General features: G+C 38.7%; 1 protein-coding gene across 2 annotated transcripts in view; it reads left to right on the top strand.

Moving 5' to 3' along the window:
- The first annotated feature begins 360 nt into the window (after nucleotides 1-360).
- Nucleotides 361-27,509, top strand: part of LOC149154744 (AT-rich interactive domain-containing protein 6-like) — a 116,228-nt gene continuing 89,079 nt past the window's right edge. The window contains exons 1-11 of one of the 2 annotated variants that reach the window (XM_089440844.1): nucleotides 361-509; nucleotides 599-709; nucleotides 1,123-2,092; nucleotides 2,240-2,279; nucleotides 2,508-2,560; nucleotides 3,660-3,705; nucleotides 17,132-17,287; nucleotides 17,974-18,096; nucleotides 18,230-18,281; nucleotides 18,365-18,440; nucleotides 18,558-18,624. In XM_089440844.1, coding sequence (XP_089296970.1) covers nucleotides 1,200-2,092; nucleotides 2,240-2,279; nucleotides 2,508-2,560; nucleotides 3,660-3,705; nucleotides 17,132-17,287; nucleotides 17,974-18,096; nucleotides 18,230-18,281; nucleotides 18,365-18,440; nucleotides 18,558-18,624 — 1,506 coding nt within the window. In that variant the 5' untranslated portion in view covers nucleotides 361-509; nucleotides 599-709; nucleotides 1,123-1,199. The remainder of the gene's footprint in view (nucleotides 510-598; nucleotides 710-1,122; nucleotides 2,093-2,239; nucleotides 2,280-2,507; nucleotides 2,561-3,659; nucleotides 3,706-17,131; nucleotides 17,288-17,973; nucleotides 18,097-18,229; nucleotides 18,282-18,364; nucleotides 18,441-18,557; nucleotides 18,625-27,509) is intronic. The other variant, XM_089440845.1, reaches the window with a different exon arrangement.

Raw genomic sequence — 27,509 nt, forward strand, 5'->3', positions numbered from 1 at the left:
AAAATATTACCCACTGACATCATCTATAAAATGGATTACCGGAATTAGATAAAAGAACATAGAACATGTGAACATTTCCCTTTGCATCTTCATTAATTTTTTTTATCAATAACATTTTAACCTTTACCTTCATATTTGATGAACAAAATATTAACAATCGATTCTCCATAACGCAATGTCATGACAAGACCAGCAGTGGCATACATGAACCTCGCCCAACCATAAAATTACAGAACTATCTCATATCATACCATACCATAAATACTGTGTTTTTTTCATTTCAGACCATGTGAATGACACGTATGAACTATTGTGATTAAAATATTCCCATGTATGTAACCATCCCAATGATCTCTCATCAGAAAGCTGACTTGTCTTCAGAGGGAGCGAGCTGCCCGGGAAACCAGTTATCACAGGACAGTGAATTTAACTAAAGAATGGGCAGAAGGCTTGCGATCCCCAGGTGATGAAACTGGCGTGCAAACCTCATGTCAATGGATGGATTGCGGGTAAGTTTTCCAAAACCAGTTTCCAATTCCGAGTCTTATAAATCTTTCTTTAATCCTATAATGGACATGGCGTTATATGTTTCAAGCAGGGTTTGGAAGATTTTTTTTCAGTTAGGGTTTACAGAGGCTTTGTTGTCAGCGTTGAAATAATGGCAGTCGCTGTTTGTTGGTAGAGTTTCAGTAAGTCAAGATGTTTTCAGGTAGGATTTCGAAACATGAACATCGCTGTCTGGTTGGACTTTACTGTTGGTTTTGGGCAAACATTTTAGAGAAGGGATTTTGGGTTGAGCATTTCTGCAGCTAGGATTAAGGTTAAGTTTCATCAGCATAGCGTGGAAAGGGATTTGCAGAAGTTAGCTCTGCTTTTGTTGGGAAAGCTCTAAAATTTTGTAATTTTTTTGACTTATTTTTTTCCATCAACAAGGGTTTGCTATCTTTCTTCTCTACGTAGGGTATTAACTGAAGTTACTAGCTGTAGAGTGCTAAGTAGGGCATAACCGTCCATGGAGCGAACCATTTTCCTTTTCTTCTTTAATGGTTTATTTAGCTGTTGTTTTACATGAGAAGTTTGCTAAACTGTGCTCTTGTTTGCGTTGGCTGGGATTTGATGAAGACTTGTCCGATGACATGTGAAAATTCAACACGAGAAATTTAGAAACATATCACATTAAAATTTTAACTGAGTGAGCTATGGATGGAGGTGACAAGGCTGTTGATGTGCAGCAAACATTGCAAAGTACTTTAGATGGAACCCATGTTGCATCTGGAGCGGAGCAGGAGCTGCCCCAAATTCAGCATGAATGGATTGGGAAAGATCTGGGCGGAGTACAAACGGAGGTTGTGGCATCCCATGGACATGGAAAAATTCATCTTATTGATACGTCGCTGAATGTTCCCTTCGAACAAGGCAGTGAAAGCATGGTAAACAGTGGAAACGAAGAGAACAAGACAAGGCAAGAGATCGATGATAAAATATTGCAGCACCCCAAATCTGGCGTTCGTGATGTGATGGAAAACATAAGGACAATGGACAGTTTGAGGGTAATGCAGTCTGAAAGTGGGAATGGTTTGAGAACAGTTGAATCTAAACAAAGGGGTGCTTCTGAGTCGATAATGGCACAATCTGTGGATGATTTGAAAGTAATTACACCAGGAGAGGGGCTTGATTCCGGGACCATTAAGCAGGAAGAAGGAAATGCTTCGGTGTCAGTTCAGCCTGGTTCAGGGCTGAGTCAACCAAAAAGCAGGGATAATTTGAGGGCGCTAAAGCCAGAAAGCATGGATAGTTTGAGAGTATTTCAATCTGAAGAACAGAACTTGAGTCCAGGACAAACTGAGGAAAACTGTCCTTCAGATATGGCACTGAGCCAGGACACAGGTGATGGTGCTGAAGCATTCTATCGAATGAATCCAGAGTGTACAAACGGAATGCCATTTTTCTTATCTTCGCAGTCAATGGAAGATGCTGATGGGTCAGAGGAAGAGCAAGCTGCATTTGTTAGGGAACTGGAAAACTTTTTCAAAGAAAATAATATGGAATTCAAACCACCTAAGTTTTACGGAGAGAACCTGAACTGTTTAAAGTGAGTTTGCCTATTTATTTTATTTTTGACATTTCTTAGAATATTGCTAGCCTTTTTCTTTAGTAGGAAAATGCACTGCCTAGTGAGCACTGGATATGAAGAGAAGGCTGATGGTTGCATTGTTGGACTTCGATTATCATGTTATAGGCTTTGGAGGGCTGTTACAAGGCTTGGAGGCTATGAACAGGTAGTTCAATTATCATGTTGACTTGCTTGACATGCACTCATGATTTTTTTATGTTTAATTTGTGCTGAGTTTTATTTCTAAGGAGTCATTTTTCTAAAAAAGTATTGTTATTTTCGGCCATAGCAAAATTTAACAGGTTCTATGTTTATTCATTGATTCTATCTACAGTTTTAACGTTGAGTGACCAATATACAGCATTAACATTGAGTGATCAATATTATGTTTTAGGTGACATCTTCTAAATTGTGGCGGCAAGTGGGCGAGTCCTTTAAGCCTCCAAAGTAAGAAATGCTATCACATTTTTTATTTTGGTCGTATTACTTACTCTTTATCTACCTAGATAAACAGTATTCACTGACAGTTTTAGCTGCATGTCTGCCTTCTTTCAAGCATCGCAGTATTGAATTTATTCTGTTTGCTTGGTTGTTTTTGTGATAGATAGTTTTTGGCAATTAGGTGCATTTACCTTCCTTGCAAACTTTTGAATCAAAGTGGAATATCATTTGTCTGTATTCTGCAAGAGCTGTTGCTGGGCATTTCTAGTTGTCTTTTTTGGCGTGATTTATTGAGATGTTTTTGTGTTGGATTTTTCACGAGTTTACTTGCAGTGTTCGGGAAAATGAAGGAGAAGAAAGCACTAGATGGCTGCCAATGGGATGGAACTAATGCTATTTTTTCTGAGCAATTCATAATATATATTACTTGGCTTACTGTATGGTTCCATTCTATGCAACCACATTTTTGCCATTTTGTGTACAATGTCTGAGACAAATGGGTTAATGTGTCTTTGTTGTGTCTGAACCTGCTTCTTTATATTAAGACATTCACTGTACTTCAGTGATGGTTGTGCTTTAGCACCTGATCTTTGCCCACCACGGTTCATATCTTTAACTGTGTGAAGCATATGCTCTGCATGAAAGGCTTAGCAGGGTTGTTTTGCTAATACTAAATAGTTCAACCTCTTGTTACTTGTTAAAATTAGGCTGCTTGGTTGTTAGGCTGCATTACAGAGCCCATGGTGCTATGGTGGTGCAAGTATGGATTAATTACTTTCTTACTGAAACATTGCTTTGTTTAGGCTTATAGTTATTTCTCTGAGCTTCAAAATTTCTTCTTGATTTGTATTCATAATCAGTTCAAGAATTATATTGTTTATTAGTTGCTTCAAATTTTGATTCTGACTTACATTTGCAAAAAGAGAAAGCTTGCTTCACGTTATCAAAAATAATTCAGGCCCAATTTAGTATCAACTTCGATGTTTTCCATTGTTTATAAATTTTACAAATGACAAGATTTCTCATTTTCTGACATGTCAGACATTGATTTATTTTTAGAGTGGTAATTCCAGCCTGGTAATTTATTTGGCTTCTCTTTGTACAGGACTTGCACAACAGTTTCGTGGTCGTTTCGAGGTTTTTATGAAAAGGTGATGCCCAAGTTCTGATGGGAAACTGCTGTCAATGCTGTAAATATTGTTTGGACACGTTCTTGGACTATTTTGGAATATCTATACTTAGTTAAGTACTGCTTTTGCTGGAATGTGTGGATGATTTTGCCGATATTTCTCTTTTTTCCATCTCTAGAAGACCAAAGCAAGGCTTCCTTTCTCCACTGAGCATATCTGTATCTGCTTAAGAATTGAGGGTGGACAAGAATGCATTGTGCTTAATCAATTTTCCAACCATTGATTTTTACAGTTAGGCTAAAATGTTTTTCGTGAACTTTTAGTTTTTGCTGCGTTATAGAGATTGTTTGATAACCAGAATCATTATTTAAACCGTAATACCATAAGAGAGCCACCAATTCAAAGAGAGTTTGGAGTTTTATCATGTGGCATTTTAATAATGAAGTCTCCAATCCTGGATCTGCAAAGGGACATTGGTACCAGTCCATTAGATGGGCAGCTTAGGTGGTGTCATACAACAAGATCCATTGTGTCTGGAATTAAGCAACTTGTCAAGAACTGATATTGTTCCAATATGCTGATGCCATGATATACCCTTATTTTTGCTACACAAAAATATTTATTCCATTATAAAAAAAAACATAAATGTTACAAGTTCACCCATTCTTGAGAGCCAAATTTAACCAGAGAGGGATATACCAACTCAATCTACATAAACAGCAGTAGATCTCAAAAAGAGACTAGAAGATATGTTCATGAAACATCCTAAAGAAGATAAAATGTAAAAGGATAGGACACTCATAAGAGATCTGGATGTAAGAGGTGGTGAGTCAGTTCAGATGTTCAATTTTGATGTTTAGAGCAATATATTTACATATTCCTTCATTAAACTTGAAGGATCAAAATAACCATGACTGTATTTGCAATGTTTAAAAAACTGTAGAGCAGTAGTAAAAAAACAGTAACAAAAGCTAGGATGATCATGTTGATCAGTCTTGTGGATGAACCGCCTCGTCGATGAAAGGTGTGTGGTAGATCTGGAAAAAGTCTCCATCCCTGTACTCCTGGATTATCCACTGTCCTCTAGTCAACTGCACGGCCTCTTTGGAAAGAAGATCAACGACTTCATTCCTTTCCCTGTAAATATGAAAGCAGACAAAAGACTCAAACTGTGATTTTAATTCGATGGCTTCGTCCACCAAGTCTCTGAGTGTGTGCACGTGCAATTATAAGTCCCATTTAACCAATTTATGATGAGCTGAGAGTCTCCATAAATTTGTATATTGTGGCAGTGTTTTCCCTTGGCAAAGAGGAGTAGGTGTCTGAGACTGTTTAGTTCTGCGAAGTTGTTGGTGCCTCTCCCTAGTCCCACTTTTAGTTTGAAGCTCACAGACTCGTTTAGGTGTAGGATAGCTCCTCCACCACAGCCCTCCTGTTGGGCCGAGCCGTCGAAGTATGCCCGAGGCTGGCCTCTATCTATTACTTCTGGGAATATTGTCCGAGGGGGACGTTGTGCTTGGTCTTCAGGGATAGAATTGTATGTGGCCAGGATGTTGTTGCAAATTGCCGCTCCCAATACGTCTTTGTCCTTGAAGATTTTATGGTTCCTGATGAACCAGATGCCCCAGCAGATGATGGGTGGCAAATTTTTTAGCTTCTGGTTGGCTGTTTTAGAACACCAGTTTTGCTAGGCCTCCTTTACGTTTTGGCCGGTCCAGCGAAGAGGAACAGTGAGTGTAGTGGTTATTTTCCAGATGTCCGCTGAGACAGAGCAGTGGAGAAAATGGTGGTTGATGTCCTCAATCGCCAATTGGCAGAGGCTGCATCTTGAAGGCCCGTGTATATTCCGTTTTGTCAGGTTATTGTCTGTTGGGGTTTTGTTTGATAGGATAGACCAAAGGAGGAGTTGCGCTTTGTGAGGGGCTTTCAGCTTCCAAATGGAACCCACCACTAGCACAGAGGGCCATTTGCTCGAGCTTCCATGATGGCCTCGAACCCAGTCTTGGGGGTGTAGTTGCCGTTGGGGGCCTTTGCCCAGATTAGCATATCTTCTTTTGCTGTAATCTTGATGTTCGCCTCTTCCAGAGCCCCCACGAACTGTAACCTCTTCCTGCTCCATTTGCCTCTGATGCCCAAATTTTCAAAAGTCCGCCATTGTTTGTAAGGATTCTTGGCCCGCCTCTCCTCTTTAATGTGGGCTAAGTGTGAGTATCGAGCATCATTGAGTTCCTGTCTCATTTCCTGTGGTAGAATATGGGCGTTGCCACTGCCTTCCTAGGCATCGGCCCCAATTCTGATTTGGGTACCATCCCCCACCTTCCAAGCCAGGCCTAATTTGATGATGTTGATGGAGTGTGTGATGGCCTTCCAGATGTTTGAGACCCCAACTTGGTAGTGAATAGGGCTACGTAACCAATCTGTGGTTGTTTGTGGATAAATATATTTGTTGTAAATCACTTCTGTCCAGAGGCTATTGGAGGAAATTATTTGCTAGGCCAGCTTAGCTCCCAAAGCCTTTGCGAACTCTTGGGGCTCCTTTAGTCCCTAGCCTCCCCATTTCTTTGGTTTTGCTACCCTCTCCCACTTGACCCAGGCAAAAGTTTTTCTAGCTGTTTGGCCCCTCCAAAGGAATTTGCAACAGATCTGTTCGATTCTGCGATGAATGCCTTTTGGGATCCAGGCCAGGGACATCTAGTAGACTAGAATGGCCTCAAGGACTGATTTGATGAGAGTGAGTCTGCTTGCTCTAGAGAGCCACCTCTGTTGCCAGATGTTTATGCGGGTTTCTATTTTTGCTATCATCCATGCCCAATCTGCAATGCGGTACCCATTTGGCTTGAGTCTGAATCCCAAGTATTTTAGGCCATCCTCCAGCTCCTGTCTCACAAAGCCGAAGTGTTGGGAGGCGAATCTTTGTTCATTCCGGAGGCAGGAACTGAATATGATTGTTGATTTGACAAAGTTTGGCTCCATTCCTATAGCTTTACGAAGAAGAGATAAGATTGCCTTGAAGCTAGAGGTATCCCTATAAGATCCATTTAGAAAAATTAGAATATCATCAACAAAGAGAAGGTGAGAAATGGTGGTCCTGTCATTGATTTCCACTCCTCCCAGTGTGCCATTGTTTCTTGCTGATGTTATGAGTCTGCTGAGTCCTTCCATTACCAGAAGGAAAAGCATTGGGGAGAGAGGGCAGCCCTGTTTGAGGCCTCTTTCAGCGTGGAAGAAATTGGAAGCTGCTCCATTGATCAGGACACTAAAGGAAACCGACGTGAAACAACACCCCATCCACTTGATGAATTGGTGAGGGAAACCAATGTGTGTGAGCATGAGCTGAAGATAAGTCCAGTTGACTCTGTCGAAAGCTTTGGATAAGTCGATTTTGAGGATGGTCGCTTTTTTTGAAGAGGTTTTTATGGAGTGGAGCATTTCCTGGGCAGTGCCTATAGCCTCCTGGATGTGGCGGTGCTTGAGAAAGGCAAATTGTTCCTTTGAGATCATCCTGGAGAGGATTGGTTTGATATGGAGTGCAATTATCTTGGAGGTGATCTTGTAGATGCAGTTGCATAGGGAGATAGGTCTGTAGTCATCAAAGGATTGTGGTTTGTCCACCTTGGGTATGAGAGCTATGAAGGTGGAGTTGAAGGCTTCAGACATTGTTCCTGAGGTTCTACAGTCTTCGGCAGCTAGAAGGAGGTCCTGGCCGATGAGCTCAAGGAAAGTGATGTAGAATTCAATGGGCCAACCATCCGACCCATGACTCTTATCTTTGCCCAGACTTTTAAGGGCAGCCTCCAATTCATCCATGGTGATGGGCGAGTTCAACATCTCCCTTTCTTCTTCCTCGACAAATCGAGGGACCGCTTCAGCAACCTGGAGGATTTTTTCTATATTTGCTACTCTTGGGCTTTTGTAGATGTTCGAGTAGTGTCGAACCCCTAGGTTCGCTAGTTGAGCAAAAGTGTTGGCTTCTCTTCCATGTTGGTCCTTTAGAGCCCAGATAGTGTTGATACTTCGCCTCCCTTTGGCAAATTGTTGAAAGAACTTTGTGTTTTCGTCGCCAACTTTTAACCAAGTAGCTCTACTCTTTAGGAGCCATGTCCTTTTAGCTCGTTTTAGGAGGTTTATTTTTTCCTTTTCTAGATTGATGAGCTGATCCTTTGTGCAGAGTGTAGTATAGCTTGTCAGCCCCAAAGATTCGAGCTGAGCCAGTTTTGCCTCGATCTTGACCAATTCCTCCTCTTCTTTTTGTTTTCTGGTCTTTACCCAGGCAATTGTTTTCTTTTTGAGACAATTTAGGTTGTTTGTGATAACTGTTCCAGGAGGCAGCCTAGCTTCCCTGTTATAATGGGTCTAATTTCCTTTTACCAAATCCTGGAACCCTTCTTCCCTGATCCAGGCATCATTGAATTTGACAGGGGATCCTGGCTTCCTAGCTGCATCTTTAATTTCCAAAAAAATCAGGGAGTGGTCTAAATAGCCCCCAGATCCAACCCAATGCCTGATTCGGCCAAGACTATTTAGGAGGGAAGACTTGATAAGGAGCTGAACTAGTCGATGGGCAAGGGCATTCTCCCCTATTTTGCGGTTCCTCCAAGTGGGCATTTTACAAGCTGATTCTATGCTTATGAGATCATTGTTGTCCAACATTTTTTTCGAAAAATCCTGTTAGGACATCAGATTGAGCCTTGTGCCCCCATGATTCTGCCAGCCCCAGGGAGAAATTTAGATCTCCCCCAATAATTATGTTCTCTGACTGCATGAAGTCCGACTGTAATAGGCTTCCCCAGTAGGCCTCTTTGTGATGGCAGGGGCCGTATATATTGAAGATTCTCAGAGCGATATGGGGGGAGTTTGAAGTGATGTCTGCTCCCAGGAAACCTTGCCCTTCCCAGACATTTGTGATCTTGACTGAGGATTTGTTGAAGCCCAGGGCTAGTCCTCCTGAGCGACCTCTCGCATCCAGAAAGAAAAACTCCCAGTTGGGTAAGAATGGTTTGAGTGTTTGAAGAACCAAGGGTCCATCGCCAAGAGTTTCTTGTAACATTAGGAAGTCCAATTTTTCTGCAAGACATAGTCTTTTTAGAGCCAACTTTTTATCAGGGTTGGCTAAACCCCTACAGTTGAAGGAGAGGCCTTTCATGGGTTCACTGAGGCAGGGTTCCCCTTTGCTCTAAGGACCTGATCTATGGGAGTTTGAATACCGGAGGCCACCTCCAAGCTGGCTCTTTTAATGGCTTTGGAGATGCGGGATTGCCTTCCCCGTGGGGCTTTGGGGGGGAGAGGTGGGATTGGGTCCTCCTCCAATCCGAAGGCATGGAGGGGTGGAGGGATGGAGCGTAGGTTGTAGCGGTGGGAGGATCTGGATATCAAATCCCCGGGGGGCTCACTTGGCAGGATGAGATGGCTGGTAGTGCAAGGGGTGTTTAGGATGGGGGTGGGAGCGGATATCACCGGGCAGTAGGCTTGGCTCGGCTTGGGGAGGGGGGAAGCTATATTCAAATTTACTTGTAATGAATTAGAAACAAAATTTATACATTTAAGGAATTTAGACTTCTGTGATCCATAACATTGTTTAGATAATCTTCGGCGAAATCACATAACCAATCTTTTGTCAAGCCCGTGTTTAGTCGGAGTATAAGTGTTAGAGGGAGAGGAGATACCCGTGAAGCCCGTGCCTTCTCTGGAACTTGCCCTGGTGATTGGTGCCCTGGGTTCCAGTTTGCCATTCCCGGCTGGGTTGGTGAAGTTGGGGGCTGCCTGTCAGGTCCTTTCGGCTGTCTAGATTGTAGGTTTGTAATTCCCAAGTTCGTCTGTGTATTGGCCGTGACATAGCTTCTCGGGGGGGATGGTCTTAGCCATGTGACTAGTGGGCAGGACTTGTAGAAGTGACCAACTTCATGGCCTCTCCTGCATCTAAACAGTATGCCCTCATAGTCCAATTCTTGCCAGTGGATTGTGGATCCCAACTGAAATTCATAACTTTCCACCAAACTGTCTCTAGTGTCTAGGTAAATTAGAATACGTGCCATCGCAAGGATGCCGGTGTCCATATATGTACTGTCATGGTCCAGATAGGTGCCAAGGTCGTCTCCAATGATTCTGAATATATCCTTGGACCAGAATTGCAGTGGGAGACTTGGTAGCCTAACCCATATTGGCCTTGCTCCAATGCTCTCCTTCTCCGGGTTGAAGAGCATTGTCCATCACTTGAGGAGCACGAGAGTCATCTCTATGTGCTAGTATCAGGTTAATATCTAGTTCACATCTTTTGGCTCGGCGAAGATTAGCGCGAACCATCCTCTTGACATAGCCAGCACCGCAGGGAGTTGCGCCAGGACGTTCCCCCAGACCTCCATCATCCATCGTTTCAGGCGGCTCGGCGAGTAGTTCCTTCCGCGCACTCGCCCCACTAGGACAGTGCTCTCTGTTAGGGCTGCTTTGTCCATTCCAATGCCTTCGCCAAAAACGAGCTTCCAACCCCTTTCCCTTGTCTTAGAGAGCTTGGACTGTTTGGCCTTCTTTGCCTTGAGAAACTGTTGTTCAGTATGGCTGCTTCCTGCTCTCACCGGACTGCTCTCCGGGTCCGAGTCCCTTGGCTCTTCCCTATTCGGCTCGTTGTTTACCAAGCCCTTGAAATAGCTCGAAGGTTGTACCTTGTTCCTTGGGTCGAGGTGCGTGTAGGCATCCTGTGGGTGTTCGGGCCTGTTGGGTTCGTTGTTTATTGTCCCATGTGCTGTGTTCAACTCAATGATGCCGAAATTCGGATCTTCAGAGACCCAGGCCGTGAAACCCTCTCTTTCCTGTAGGTCCTCGGAGGGCTGCTGTTGTCCACTCCAGACTAAGAGATCAGACAGAGACGGAATGGTGAGGAAAGGGGAGTTGGTGCCCTCGACGAGGCTAATAAAGCCCTCGGTTACCGCCGCTATCGGTTGGGTTATTCCCAACCCTTGTAATGAAACTTCCATGTTTGCCATCCCATGGGTATTTTGGTTAACCTGTTCATCTGGTGCAGAGGTAGTAGCCGGTTTGACCCCTTCTTGCGTTTTCGGATGTAGGCCACAAAGATCTCGGTTCTTTAGTAATTATCTGAGGTGTAGTCAATGAGCTCCTCCTCGTAACCCTCTTCCATCCTCGATAAATTAATGATATATTGGGGTTGAAGTCAAGAAACCGCGAACCAACAGGCCTGAGTAACCGTTGCGGGTTGCGCTCACACCTTCGAACCATTAAATCGCGGCGGGTAGCTTCCGGTGATCTGCTGTCTTGAGTTTTGGGCACCCGTAACCACAACGTAGCCTGCAACGGTGAGTGACGGGTCGGGGTTTTGATCGAGAGTTTGCGGGCCGAGTTAGTAGGGTAGGCCGACAGTCTTCGAGAAAGTTGGCTGACACCTGCTGCGCGCTGTGTTAAGGGGACCCCGTGACTGTTCTGACGATGTTCTATTGGAAAGCTTCCTCACCCCAGCCTGAACCCTAGCGTGGAATGTTGGAGCGCTGTGTTGAAACCAGACCTGGCTTCGATTCCAATACCCTTCGCTTCATTGCTCCACCTCCTTAGTGTTCTTTTATTCCAACAACGTTTAAGACTAAAATAGAAATGGAAATGCCTCTTTCATGGCATCCTCCATCTCGAATAGAAATGGGTATGCCTCTCTCATAGCATCCTCCATCTCCTGGGGAGTCTCATCTGCTTCCATTCCACCTTTGCTGAAGTGATGACTTGGTTTTGGAGCAATGTTACTTTCTGAGCTAGCATGCATTGGTGTTACAGCTGGAACTCTTAGTTTGGTTACACATGAATCACAACCCAATCAATAACATTGTTAGGATCATGTACATATTTATTAAGCAGTGAAACATGGAAAATATTATGTGCTTTAATGTTATAGTAGGTGAGGCAAGTTTATAGGTTACCGGGCCCATCCTTTTTAGGATCTCTAATGGCCTATAGTACCTAGGTGCAAGCTTGGCACAAGTTCCCACTCTCAAGAACTCCTTCGTGTTTTGAGATAGGCATGTTCTCCAACTTTAAACTCTTTATATATTCTATTCTTGTATACAGAACTCTTTTGTTCGTCTTAAGCTGTCTTTAGATTTTGTTTAATTTTAATAACCTCTTGTTTCATTTCCTTGAGCATTTTTGGTTCAAGCATGATTATGTTCACTGCATTATCCCAACTCACTAGATTATTGCATCTTCTGCAATAAAGAGCCACAAATGGCTTTATTTTCAATGATGCTTGATACACATTGTTATAAGCAAACTTTACCAGGTGCAATTAGTCCTCCCACTTGGTTTGTTTATAACGTACATGAGAAACATGTCTTCTAGTATCTGATTTGTTCTTTTTGTTTGCCAATCAATGTTGAAGTTTAATTGTGTATCCAATCCTTCAAACAGTGCTTTCCAAAATCTTGATATGAATTTTGAATTTTTGTTTGATATAATCGTTGTAGGCATCCCAAACAATTTGACTAATTTCCTCATAAAAGTTTCTGCAATGTTCACTGCTTTGTGTTTGGGTTTTATGGGATAAAGTGAGTAGCCTCTATCATTTTTCCAACTACAACCATGTCAGCATCATGTTATTTCATTGCCCTAGGCAATCCTGTGATGAAGCCGATTGTTATTACCTCCCATTTCCTCTTAGGTATTGGCAAAGGTTGTAACATGCTTATTGGATGTTGGGGTTCATCATTAACTTGCTGGCATTCAATACATCTTGCAATGGATCTTTTGATATCCTCTTTCTTTTTGGGCCAATAATGTTGTTTCCTTGCTGTAGCAATCATTTATTGGTAGGTGTCTTAGTATGGTTTCTTGTATATTTCATCCATAATGGGCATTTGTAGCTCCACTAATTTAGAAATGTATGGCCAGTCCTTGTAAATCAACGATCCTTCCTTCTTCAACCATTTGATAACCATCATATTTTCGTTTAGGTTGTTCTCGCAACAACGTATTTCTTGAATAATGTGTTTATCATAAACAAGGGCTTCTTTCACTTTGATTAGATTAGATTCACAAGTACTAATGGTTACCATAAGTATCACTTACATGCTTTAGTTGAGTTCATTAGCTACATTGTTTTCTTTGCCTTATATGGGTGTTATGTCAGAATCATTTTCATTGAGGAAAACTAACGCTTGAGCTTGTTTGGCATTCAAGTGTGGTTGATATAAATGCTTTAGCTGATTGTGATTAGTAAAAATTTCCTGCCCATCAAGTAATGGTCCCTCATTTCCAATGCATGGGTTATAGTAGCAAGTTCTAAACCATGGGTAACATAGTTTTCTCTCTTGATCTTTTTGCCTAATGGATTCATAGCATACCACATGGTTATCCTACAAAGAACTACACCAAGTCCTTCTCCACACACGTGTATGCACACTGCAAATTATCTATTTGGGCCTACTATTTTTAGTACTGGAGCACTGGTAAAATGATTTTTCATTTGGGGAAAGCTCCCCTTACATTTTTGAGACTAGACAAAATTTACCTCTTTCTTCTACAGTGAAGTTTTTGGGTGACCAAACTTGCAGAATCCCTTAATGAACCTTCGATATAACTTGCAAGGCCCATTTTTGGAAGAGGGCCAACTCATGATGGCCTTAATCTTTTCTAGATCAACTACTATTCCTTCTTTTGAGATGGTGTTCCAAATAATGGATCTGCTTTTGATAAGAATCACACTCACTGAACTTTGCATACCATTGATTCTTTCTTAATATTTGCAAAGCCATCAAAGATGGTCCTCATGATCTTTTTAAAATTTTGAATAGTTAAGTATGTCCTCAATGAAAACAAGTACACATTTATTCAGATTAATACTAAAGAGACTGTTCTTAAGGCACATGGATATGGTTGGTGCATTGGTAAGTCCAAATGTGCTACCACAAATTCATAATTACATTACCTTGTTCTGAAGACTGTCTTATCATTATGTTCATATTTGATTATAACTTGATGATATCCTGATGTCAAGTTAATTTTAAAGAATACCTTCACCCTTCTTACTTAATCAAACAAGTCATCAATCCAAGGCAACGTGTATTTGTTCTTCATTGTAACCTTTTTCAACTCTCTTTAGTCTATATGCACAATTTGAGGGTCCCATCTTTCTTCACAAACAAAACTGGTGCTTCCTAAGGAGACACACTTGGTTTAATGTATCCTTTCTCTAGGAATTCTTGCAACTGCATTTTCAACTCCATTAGGTCAGGAGTACTCATTCTTTAAGGAGCTTTGCATATAAGTGCAACTTGAGATATCAGATTGATTAAAACGTCAATGTCCTTTTTGAGTTGTAGACCAGGTATCTCATTTAGAAATACATCGTTGAATTCTTGAAGTATTGGTTGGTCTTCAAGCTTTGGACCTTTGTTTTTCGCTGATTCCAACACATGACTTGCTTACAATTGACATCTCCTTTTGAAACTCTTCTTCAATTGTAAGGGTGAAATTAGCCTTATGGAAATGGTTTTTGGAGTACCTTTTATTGTTTTTGGATTGCCATCCTCATCTCTATAGTCAAAGATTTTATTGTGACAACCAAATCTTACCGTATGTGTTTTCTAGCCAAACCATGTGAAACAAGTCATCATATGAACCAAGTGGCAAGATATTCAAATTTGCCAAAGTCCAGACTCCATTAATTTCGAATGGACATGTCTCCACTGAATTTTTTACTTTTTTCTTTTAATTCTTTCATATGCCTGCATTTTTTAAGAACATACAAATCACCAAATTTAGGTGCAATATAGTTGTGACTAGACCTTGGATCAATCAAAATAGAAACACGCTGCTTAGCAATCTTACCTTCAATTATCAGCACTGATTTTTGGTGGTTTGCTTGTCGTTTCTCCAAAGCAGCATAGATTTTAGGAATGGTCCTTGTTACATCCTTGATTGTTGTAGCTTTTTGAATGTTGTGAACTCCTAGTATTCAATTGTTTATGGAAATAATTTTTGAGTAGATGATATTCTCCATAACCCCAATATTTCAGAGGTCCTTTCAAAGGTCCACTTGGCCTACATCCCACTAGTTCTATTGGCTTATTTGCACTTTATGCTTGGGAGTTTTTCTAGAAACTACTTTGTGTTAGGTAATTCAGTTGGAAACTCCACTGTTTTTTACTGTCGAGGATCAAATCCTTTCTTCCTCTGCTCATATTTCTCTTTTCTTTTTTTCCCTACATGCCTTGTCAACCTTTGATTAATGCTTGTTCTGTTCATAGCAATGTTTAACCTTCCTAATTGCGTCGTCAAGAGTTGTAGGCTCATCAATTTTAATCATTTCTTTGTAAGATTGAGATGGTCCACTTTGGAAACGTTGAATTGTTAGCTTTTTGTCCCTCATATATGGGACATAGTATATAGTACATACCTTAGCAGTTCCAAAAACTTGCTTACATCATCAATTGTCATAACCTATCCTCATCTCATGGAACTCTTTGGTCTTATTATCATAGTACTTTTCTGAAAGAAATTTCTGTTGAAAGTGTTTCTTAAATTGCTTTCAGGTGATTTTTTTCTTACTGATCTCTTTTAGTTTCTTGAGATCTTCCTACCAAATGGATGTTCTGCTATTTAGAATAAAAGTAGCCACTCTAGCTTTCATGTTCCCAAAGTAGTGATGGACTTAAAAATATTTCTATATGCCAAAAGTTGTTTCAACTTGTTCACCTAATTTCACTTCACCATTAGAAGTAGGTGGTTTTATTTTTATGAATTTTCCTTATAAATAATCTCTAGAATGCCTCTTCTTCTGCCCTATATAAGAAGAAGGCCTTGAACCATTATGATTGAATCTTTAGTAGTTGTATCCTTGTCCAATGACTCAGATGGTGTATGTGTCCCATCACTGGGGTCTGTGCTTCTTAATACTATTGAATCTTTTCCTTGAAAGACTTTATGAATATTGCTTGAAATGGGATCTGTGCTTCTTAATACTATTGAATCTTTTCCTTGAAAGACTTTATGAATATTGCTTGAAATCTATTGCTGAAGCATTTGTTTCTGAATTCTGGTCAAGTCATTTCTCTTGCTTGGCTATTATTGCTGGTTTTAGTCTCTAGTCTTTTTGACTTATTTTGGTCTTTAGTGGACATCAAGTGAAATTTCAATTTCATTTTTCTTTTGTCAATCTCAAGATGGTTCCCACTACAAGGGGCCTCATGGCCAAGTCTCCACCATAAAGTTGGTTAGGCAGTGTAGATTCTAGAGTCCCAAACTATTGCCAGTCTGAATCTCATCACCATCGTTTTTTCAACCATGAATTCTAGGAGAGCTGCTGGGTATACTTTTCTTTCTTGGTGTCATTATTCGTAGGTTTCTTGTGCTTCATTATATCCCATATAAAACCTTCTTTTCATCTTATGCACTCTTCCCACTTCTTTTCTTGGAGATGCTTTCCATACTCTTGATGTACACTTATTTTTGTACTTTCGCAATTTTCTCAACTGTTGATGCTAGGAGAGCTGTTGGGTTTTCCATTTTGGCATCTCCCTCTTCATACACTTTTCCATCTTTACTCTAGTGGGCTTTCTTATATCTCTCTCATTATATCTTGTATAAACACTTATTTTTCATCCCATGCTTTCTTCTGGCTTCTTTTCTTGGAGATGCTTTAGCCACTCCTGATGGACACTTATTTTGTTACTTTGCTGTTTTCATGGAGATAATTTCAGCACTCTTGCTAACTCATTGCATCTTTTGCAGTTTCATTGCCCAATGTTGCCCATTTGTGGACGTTGCCTGGAAAAGGATGCAATGCATTTACACATTCTTTTCCCTTGATATAACATATAAATAATAACACAAAATACTTACTTATCCCTTTATCTGGAAGCTGTTATCTCTTGATGGGTTGTTGGTTCCTGGCTAGTACTCTGTTCCTTTTAGCCCTACTTACAATATTAAATCTGAAGGTCAGTTGCATCCTGTTCAGGCATACCCATTTATGATCAATTCACTTTGGATTGTAAGAATCTTTGTTACAGACACATGTACAATACTTACACTGTATTGTCCTATTTGAAGACGTGTTTAAGATTGTCTATTGAACTTCCACCTCTTGGAATATATGTTTTTTTGTTAAATCAGAAGTGCCCTTGGGCTGTTAGTGATGAATGTTCACACCAACCTTGCTTGTCATTTACTGGTCTAAATCCATAGGTATAGATTACATTCAGCTGTTCTTGAATGCCGTTTGATGGAATTTCATTAATTTTGGTTGTGTTCTGAGGGTGGCTTTTCGTACTGGTTGTTTTTTGAGTTCACATTTATATAGGAGTCCACAAAAGTTCAAATATGTACATTTTGGGCTCTTATTATGAAATAATCATAAAATTTATTGAAGTTTTGATAGGTTATGCAACATAGCCCCTTATATCTAAGATATGCACATACTAGGCTGATGGAGATCAAGTTATTATTCTTGCAGGCTCTTCTTGACTATGAAAGGCACAAGTTACATGGTGGCAGTGGTGGTGGTGTTGGTGTTAGTGGTGGCAGTGGTGGTGGTGGGGGTGGTAGTGGTGTGGTTGCTATGCCTAATGTCCAAACAGATGGTCTGCTTCCTGCTGGTGCTGAAAGCCAGGTTTGTGTCCTCTTACTGTATTGTGTCTTTGTTCTCAATGTAACATGCCACAACAGCATTAGCTTTTTTTTTTCACAAGAAAAAGACGACTATCTTTTATTAAAAAACAAAGTTAGTTGCATTTTCATGCTTCTGTGTTCCCAATAGTCTGTACATCAAAAACCTCTCGAAAGAGAGAAACTCGTGATTCAGGAGAGCACATTCATCATTGTTAGTCTATCTTGCTGAATGGAACTGAAAACACTCAATTGCTTCTCTATTCTCTTCTGATATATGCGAATTGTCTATGTAAATAGAATACTGCTAAATATATTAACTTTGACCGTAACATGTCACAGCAGCATTAGATATGATAGGAATCTTCCATGAATTGAACATTGCATCCAGTTTTGAAACCAGGTCCAAACCTGATGAAGATCAACTAATGGAAAATACATTTTATGGGTTATGAAAATGTACATTAGTGTTATTCTGAACATGTATGAACTTGTCAATGTATGCTTCAATAACCCTAGGTTGAATCTTGTGTGACTTTTTGTTGTATATGGAGGAAAAATGTAAGGTAGAGGAAGTTGATAAAGCTGCCTGACAAGTGTTAATGATGTTTGAAGTTTTGAACTATCTTGTAAGGTTGATAATTAGGTGGAGGAGTTTTAAAACTTGTTTGGATTTGGTATCTGTTTCAGCCATGTGCCACACAGGTTTCAGGCTCAGGAAGAGCCAGAAGAGATGCAGCTGCTCGAGCTATGCAGGGATGGCACTCACAGCGACTCTTGGGTAATGGTGAGGTTGGTGATCCTATTGTTAAGGTAACTAATGTTTTCTGAGATAATCTAATCATGGTTGAATCTAATGGAGCTGAACCTTGTCAAATATTTCAGTGCAACTTTTCTCTTACTGAGTATTCCCTCATGGCATTCTTTACTAATGGGTGAATTACAGGATAAAAACTCTGTCTCTGTGAGCAAACGAGAGAAACAACTGAAGAGCATTGGTATGCCAATGAATGTATTTGCTCTTTCTAATTGTGAAGTGTTGCTTGATTTATTGATATTTGAAATTTGTGTCCCATGGAAGGCATGCTAAAAAGGAAGAAAACATCAACTATAGAGCGGGCTGTAAAAGCTGCACGTACAAAAACAGTAAATCCCCAGTTAAGACATGACTGTTCCATCTCTATAGATTTGATGAAGAATGAAGTCTCATGCAGTACTATTCATTCACCACAACATTCTAAAATTAATGAATATGATTGTGTCCTCCTTTGCAGAACGGATGCAATGGTTGTGGATGTTGGACCTCAAGCAGATTGGGTGAAGGTCAATGTGCACAGAACTGTGAGTATTACTTAAATATGAATGATTAGAATTAGATAAACATACATACATGCATGTGTGGATATGTATGTATCTATGCATATTTCAATGACTAGTATGGTCTCATTACAAATAATTGTGATGATACCGAGCATACTTCATATAATTTATATAGACTTCTTTTTGGTAAGGGTAAACACTTTGTTGGATCTGTAGGCTAGGTCACCAGGTTCAATGAACTTGAAGCTTCGAGTTTGAAGTGCACAAAACTTCAAGCTAAATCAAACCTTTAGTTTTGTTTGTTGAATTTCAAGCATTATTGAATGTGGAACCCGAAAATGAATTTATTGGGTGGATAAATTCACGTGAGTTTGTCCAAATACAATTCGCACATTTAATTTCTTTTTTTAAATTAAAAAGGAAAAGCCCTAATTCTCTGCTGCTTCAAACTTGGTTTTTGTTTCTCAGCTCCCTCAGTGCTGTCCTCTCTGAGCTCTGACTCTGGTAACCATTTGACAATGCATCATTTATGTGCACAAATTACTTGAATATTTACTCATACCAGTCCCCAATTTACAGCATTATAAGCTCATTCGGAACTTAATAATCTCACCAAATTTACATCAAGACCTGCATTGAGAGGAGCACTAAGCACTTAGTTGTAAAGATTTAAAGTCTCCACTCTCTGTTTGACAATGCTTGCAATCTCAACTCTCTGCTGGACAGCGCTTCAATAGCTCACTTGGTCTATCTTTAATTATAAAATATATATTTGGATATCTTTATTTTTCTGTGATATTTATACGTTTTTATTTATCATATATATATATATATTTGTCGATAAAAAATCTTCTATTAATTCATCCAAAAATTACAACATGCCTGACTAGCATTCCTTGTTCTTCCAGCCTCACTCCTACCAGATTTGTTGGCCATAAGAGAAACACAAAAGCTGTTTACAAAATGCCAGAATCTGCTTAGAACTGAGAAACAAAAAGACTAGTACGCCCACAAGAGCCCTAAGATAAAGACACAACCCACAAACATCAATGATTAGGAGGATTAATTGGTTTGACGTCCGGTGCATATGGAGGCCTGGGTTCCCCATGAACATGAAACGCCAGATGAGCCAGTCTCCCCTCTAGTTGTTCCATACGCTCATCCAACCTCCTTTGGCCTTGCTAGAGCAGTGTTTTTAAAACCGGAACCGGCGACCGGACCGGTCCACCTAATGAACCGGTTTACCGACCGGAACCGGTCTAACCGGGACTGGTTTGGTCTAAACGAACCGGTTTTTAAAAAATACATTAAATAATTAATTTTTAATGAAACAAAACTATTTTTAAGATGTAAAACCATGATTCCAAGCCAACAGAGACAAAATATGCAAAGTTTGCTCATTTATATACCATGTAAAGGTGAATATATCAAAACACCTTTACTTCCCCCCCAAAACCCCTAAACCACAGTCAAAATCCGCCTTTTTGCACCGTCATTACTTGTATTGCTATGGTTTAAGAGCTGACCATTATTTTAAATTAGTTTAGGTGACTAAGGTTGCTGTAAGCACTGATGTGGGGTCCCATAACCACCTCATGGATGGAGACTAGAATAAATAGTCCTTGTTTATTACTAAGATTGATAGAGTATATCTGCAATTGTAAATTAAAATACTGGATAATGATTGATTGATAAGAATTTATTAAGAATGATATCAACATTGGGCCTCTTGACTGTGTATAGATATACAGTGATTGGTCACGAGGTGTGTGGCCTTTGACCTTTCATTGGCATAATTAGTATTGTTCCTACTACATTGCCACCCTCTTAAGAATGTTTTGTTCTCAAAGCATAGTAAATGAGATTTTCTCTTGCTGAGCATGCTTTCTTGGTAGCATCATCTTTATTTGGTTGTGGGAGTTTGACTCAGTTCTTGATTTGAGTGATGGTGAGGTTCCTTTGCAGTGTGGTTACACAGGTGATCTGTTGATTTAAAACTTATGACTGATGAAGTCGATTCACACTGATACAATGGTCTGCAATCTGGTACTGGGTAAGGTGAAATCGCTCTAAGGTCCAAAACTTGTATGTCATATCTGCATTTTGAAGCTAAGATCAGTTAAGTCATTGTTCCTGAAGCAGAAACAGAGGTTTGCATTAGGTATACTGTCTGATTATGCTGTTGTATGTAGCATGCCTAAAACCGGCCGGTTTAGGACAGAACCGGCCGGTTTGATACAAACCGGCCGGTTCCGTCCTAAACCGGCCGGTTTTTCACCGGTTAGGGCAAAAACTGGGCGAAGGGGGCCTTCCAACCGGGTTTTTTGGCCGGTTCGGACCGGCCAGCTAGCTAACCGGCCGGTTTGACCGGTTACCGGTTTTTCAAAACGGTTTTAAAAACTATGTGCTAGAGTGAAGCTAGAGGATCTTGCATATTCCATTGGTTGCGTTGCAAATTGTTCATCAAACTTATGATTTCATTTTGATCACCATGGCGGTTCCATCCCAACTGTTCCAGGAGTGCGGTGACATGTCGCAAATGTGCTTCCAAGGTATCAAAAGAGGGAGGAAGAACCATACGACCAGGGGAATGAGTAGGCTTATGGGCCACCTCCTCCTCTATCTATGCATCCATACCTCCTTCTCCCTCCATTGCCACAACTTCCCTTCTATGCACAACCCCTTTCCCTCTCATTCCTATCCCTCTTCGCGCTTTGCCACATTTCCTGAGCATATTCACTGTGACCCTAACCTGTTGAGACCAACACCAAACCTCTCGTAACAAACCATGGCCTGACGAAACCACCAAACCCCAATTCTTGATAGAAGAGGTCGATAAAAAATCTTCTATTAATTCATCCAAAAATTACAACATGCCTGACTAGTAGTTTTTGTTCTTCTGGCCTCACTCCTACCAGATTTGTTGGCCATAAGAGAAACACAAAATCTGATTACAAAATGCCAGAATTTGCTTAGAACTGGGAAACAAAAGGACTAGTATGCCCACAAGAGCCCTGAGATAAAGACACAACCCACAAACACTGAAGCGAACAGAGTTCCTTCTATAAATTAATTACTCCAGAAAACTTGGAATATCAACATATCCATTAAGGATATAAATGTTATATTAAATAAGTGAATAAGAATGAGAATGAATGATTTACAATGAGAACAAGAGGCTTGCTTATATATCAGGGAAGTGTCTCTTCATGAAGAGTCATGTCCATTTAGACATGCCTCTTCAACCTAATTACTAATTAACTAATAGTTATTTATGCTTATTATCATTTATATTATTTTACATTATTAATATATATTTTATTCGTTACATTGCCTCCTTCCTCAAAGAGCTTTGTCCTTAAAGCTTGTCGATGAAAAAAGGCTTGATCTCTTTTTCAGCTTCGAACATCTTTCTCTCTCAAAATAGTCATCCTTGTTGATACAAGTTGATATGATCTTCTTAGTGACAAAAAAATTTTTGCACTAAGAAGGGATCAAACCATCCGAGATTAATCTTATGTATAGTATTTTGATCACTGGAATTTTTTAACGACTTGTTAGCATAACACTGGATTGAGGGTACATCCCTATTATATGGAACATCAGTTTGTTGTTTCTGGTTTAAATGGTCCTGATACGTAGCTTGGTTGATTTGTCTACTCTCGTGATTCGGATGCTGATATAAAGTTTTTAGATTTTCTTTTGGCGAAGATGTTGTAGAGTTGGTTATGAAACATTCACTGGGGATGTTCATTGGCTGAACTGCAACATCTAAGTGTGTCGTTTCTTTAACTGACTTGTCTTCTTGAGTTGTCATATTCACTCTATCGGTATTTGTTGTTTTGTCATCAACTTGAATTCCTACATTTGATGCTTCTTTCTTGATAAGTTGTTATACCTTGTTTTCTAATGACTTCTTATCCTTCTTAAGTTTCTTAATTTGCGACAGTAATTTTTCGCTATGGTTTTTAAATCGAAAAACTTCTTCATTTTTGTCAACATTGATTTTGTCAATTTCTTTTTGCGTATTTTGTAATACCTTTTTACCTTCTTGAGACATTACTTTTGAAATATCTGAGATATGTTCTGGTGTTACTGAATTTGGTTTTAGTGTAAAATCTTGGAGCGTTATTTTCCTCTTCTTGTAAGAAAATGTTAAAAACTTCTTCTTTGTATTAAGAATAAAGGAACCTAGAGTTTCCATCTAAGGTAAACCCAAAATAATGTCACCATGATTGTTCCATAGGGTCTGAACTGAGAATTGTGATACAAATGTATAATCTTCAATGTTTAACTGTAAATTGGCTATGTCATATATTTTATTGTGAAAAAAGTATAATTTTTCAGTTATATTTGACTTTGGAATCACTAGTTGGTTTGCGATTTTAGGTGTTATATAATTTTCATCTTTTGCCGGAGAAATAGAAATATTATCATCTTTCCCTGCGAGAGTTCCTTTAATGTTAAATAATGCTTTACCGTCTCTGGGTAAGGTTTCTGGGAATCTTATAGCCTTCATTTTTGTATTAGACTCCATTTTTGCTTCTTGAATATATATATATATATATCTATATATATATATTTGGTTCTAATAAATCTTTTTTTCTATATATATTTTCCAAATATTCTCCTTTAATGTGGATTGTTAAAAACTTGAATACCCTTTTATTAAAAGAAATACTCCTTTATATTGTTGCCCTCTATATATGTATGTATTTTTTTATATTAAGACTCATTTTAAAAATAACTTTATTATCTTATAATAATAATAATTTCACTTCTTTACCATGGGTTGTTTTTAAAACCACGGGCTTCTCCACTTAAAAAGTTTAAATATACTTGGAAAGATTCCCTCTTGTCTTTATTATGCACTTTTTTTTTTTGAATTTGATTTGATTTTATATTTTTAATCCTTTTTTTATTAATTAATAATCTTTATTATTATTTTTGTTATATATATATATAGCTAAAGGCCTGGTAGCGAGACAGAGAAACCCCAAATATTTAGCGAAACGCTTGAACTGCAACATCAATAAATTTGACGAAGAGTTGATAGCCAAAGACTTGGATCAGAGAACGAGCTTTGTGCATCGGTTAAACAACCTAGAGGACCGAACTGCTTTGATACCAAATGAAGCGAACAAAGTTCCTTCTATAAATTAATTACTCCAGAAAACATGGAATATCAAGATATCCATTAAGGATAGAAATATTATATTAAATAAGTGAATAAGAATGAGAATGAATGATTTACAATGAGAACGAGAGGCTTGCTTATATATCAAGCAAGTGTCTCTTCATGAAGAGTCATGTCTCTTTTAGACATGCCTCTTCAACCTAATTACTAATTAACTAATAGTTATTTATGCTTATTATCATTTATATTATTTTACATTATTAATATATATTTTATTCGTTACATTGCCTCCTTCCTCAAAGAGCTTTGTCCTCAAATCTTGTTGATGAAAAAAGGCTTGATCTCTTTTTCAGCTTCGAACGTCTTTCTCTCTCGGAATAGTCATCCTCGTCGATACAAGTTGATATGATCTTCTTAGTGACAAACAAAATTGTCGCACTGAGAAGGGATCAGACCATCCGAGATTAATCTTATGTATAGTACTTTGATCACTGGAATTTTGTAATGGCTTGTTAGCATAAGACTGGATTGAGGGTACATCACTATGATATGGAACATCAATTTGTTGTTTCTGGTTTAAATGGTCCCGATACGTAGCTTGGTTGATTTGTTTACTCTCGTGATTTGGATGCCGATATAAATTTTTTAGATTTTCTTTTGGCGAAGATGTTGTAGAGTTGGTTATGAAACATTCACTGGAGATGTTCATTGGCTGAACTGCAACATCTAAGTGTGTCGTTTCTTTAACTGACTTGTCTTCTTGAGTTGTCATATTCACTCTATCGGTATTTGTTGTTTTGTCATCAACTTGAATTCCTACATTTGATGCTTCTTTCTTGATAAGTTGTACCTTGTTTTCTAATGACTTCTTATCTTTCTTAAGTTTCTTAATTTGCGAAATAATTTTTCGCTATGGTTTTTAAATCGAGAAACTTCTTCATTTTTGTCAACATTGATTTTGTCAATTTCTTTTTGCATATTTTGTAATACGTTTTTACTTTCTTGAGACATTACTTTTGAAATATCTGAGATATCTTTTGGTGTTACTGAATTTGGTTTTAGTGTAAAATCTTGGAGCGTTATTTTCTTCTTCTTGTAAGAAAATGTTAAAAACTTCTTCTTTGTATTAAGAATAAAGGAACCTAGAGTTTCCGTCTATAAGGTAAACCCAAAATAATGTCACCTTGATTGTTCCATAGGGTCTGAACTGAGAATTGTGATACAAATGTATAATCTTCAATGTTTAACTGTAAATTGGCTATGTCATATATTTTATTGCGAAAAAAGTCTAATTTTTCAGTTATATTTGACTCTGGAATCATTAGTTGGTTTGCGATTTTAGGTGTTATATAATTTGCATCTTATGCCGGAGAAATAGAAATAATAACATCTTTTCCTACGAGAGTTCCTTTAATGTTAAATAATGCTTTACTGTCTCTGGGTAAGGTTTCTGGGAATCTTATGGCCTTCATTTTTGTATTAGACTCCATTTTTGCTTCTTGAATATTATATATATATATATATAATTTTTTTTTTTTTTTTTTGGTTCTAATAAATCTTTTTTTTTCTATATATATTTTCCAAATATTCTCCTTTAATGTGGATTGTTAAAAACTTGAATACCCTTTTATTAAAAAAATACTCCTTTATATTGTTGCCCTCTATATATGTATGTATTTCTTTATATTAAGGCTCCTTTTCAAAATAACTTTATTATCTTATAATAATAATAGTTTCACTTCTTTACCATGGGTTGTTTTTAAAACCTCCGTTAAAAATGTTCTCCACGTAAAAAATAAAACATATTGCTTTTTTTTTTTTTTTTTTTTTTTTAATAAAACTTTTTACAATACCATGGGCAATTACCATGGGTTGTTTTTAAAACCACGGGCTTCTCCACTTAAAAAGTTTAAATATACTTGGAAATATTCCCTCGTCTTTATTATGCACTTTTTTTTTATAATTTTCTTTTTTTGAATTTGATTTTTTTCTATATATTTTTAATCTTTTTTTTGTTAATTTTATTTTATATATCACTTTTTTTTGTTTTTTTGTTTTGTTTGTTTGTTTGTTTTTGTTTTTGTTTTTGTTTTTGTTGTTTTTTTTTTTTTTTTTTCTCCCGAGGAAAAAAACGAACCTTTTTATAAGAAATAAAAAAGTTACAAGCACATGAGTTAACATTCCAGCAGCTTCTGTGATCTTGAGACCACCATCAGTCCTCAAGGAGAGAGACATACTCCCCTTTGAATCACCAAGATCCAAGCATAAAATAAACCATAAGCAGTTTTTTCCGCTTACTTTCAGCACTTGATCGTTGTCTACTATGGACAACTCTGTCAAAAGATTTTATACATGTCAAAAAATAACGTGGGCCTCCTTTTACAGCAGGAAAACAACCCACAGATCTGTTTTTCATAGAAAAGTTTTCTGAAGCAAACCCGATGAAACAAGAAAATAGTAACCAGCAGAGTTTTTCTTTGACCGAAACAGAATAGAAGAGCTGTAGAAAGACTATCTATAAATCCTGTAACAGCAAAATTAAGTGTGGGGAGGGAGATCCGACACACGGCCACTTTTTTTTTTTTGTTAAATTAATAATCTTTATTATTATTTTTGTTATATATATATAGCCAAAGGCCTAGTAGCGAGACGGAGAAACCCCAAATATTTAGCGGAACGCTTGAACTGCAACAACAATAAATTTGATGAAGAGTCGATAGCCAAAGACTTGGATCGGAGAACGAGCTTTGTGCACTGGTTAAACAACCTAGAGGACCGAACTGCTTTGATACCAAATGAAGCGAACAAAGTTCCTTCTATAAATTAATTACTCCAGAAAACTTGGAATATCAAGATATCCATTAAGGATATAAACATTATATTAAATAAGTGAATAAGAATGAGAATGAATGATTTACAATGAGAATGAGAGGCTTGCTTATATATCAGGCAAGTGTCTCTTCATGAAGAGTCATGTCTCATTTAGACATGCCTCTTCAACCTAATTACTAATTAATAGTTATTTATGCTTATTATCATTTATATTATTGTACATTATTAATATATATTTTATTCGTTACAAACACCAATGAGCAGGAGGATTAACTAGTTCGATGTCCGGTGCATATGGAGGCCTGAGTTCCCCATGAACATGAAATGCCACATAAGCCAATCTCCCCTCCAATTGTTCCATACACTCATCCAACCTCCTTTGGCCTTGCTAGAGTGAAGTTAGACGATCTTGCATATTCCATTGGTTGCGTTGCAAATCGTTCATGAAACTTATGCTTTCATTTTGATCACCATGACGGTTCCGTCCCAACTGTTCCAGGAGTGTGGTGACATGTTGCAAATGTGCTTCCAAGGTATCAAAAGAGGGAGGAAGAACCATACGACCATGAGAATGAGTAGGGTTACGGGCCACCTCCTCCTCTATCTATGCATCCATACCTCCTTCTCCCTCCATTGCCACAACTTCCCTTCTATGCACAACCCCTTTCCCTCTTCGCGCTTTGTCATGTTTCCTGAGCATATTCACCGTGACCCTAACCTGCTAAGACGAACACCAAACCTCTCGTAACAAACCATGGCCTGACGAAACCACCAAACCCCAGTTCTCGACAGAAGAGGTCCACCATTGCCAAATCCAGTCCTTTCTTGAGGACGACCTCCCTTCTTTAGTGAAGTACCTGACACCAAAATATCTTGACAACCCCCCAGAACAAAAGTGCAACTCCAAAAGCTTCAAAACCCCACCAGAAGACCTAAT

The sequence above is a fragment of the Pinus tabuliformis genome, chromosome 9 (assembly GCF_031772625.1).
Source record: "Pinus tabuliformis cultivar Carrire ecotype Pingquan chromosome 9, CPIR1, whole genome shotgun sequence".
NCBI classification, from domain to species: domain Eukaryota; kingdom Viridiplantae; phylum Streptophyta; class Pinopsida; order Pinales; family Pinaceae; genus Pinus; species Pinus tabuliformis.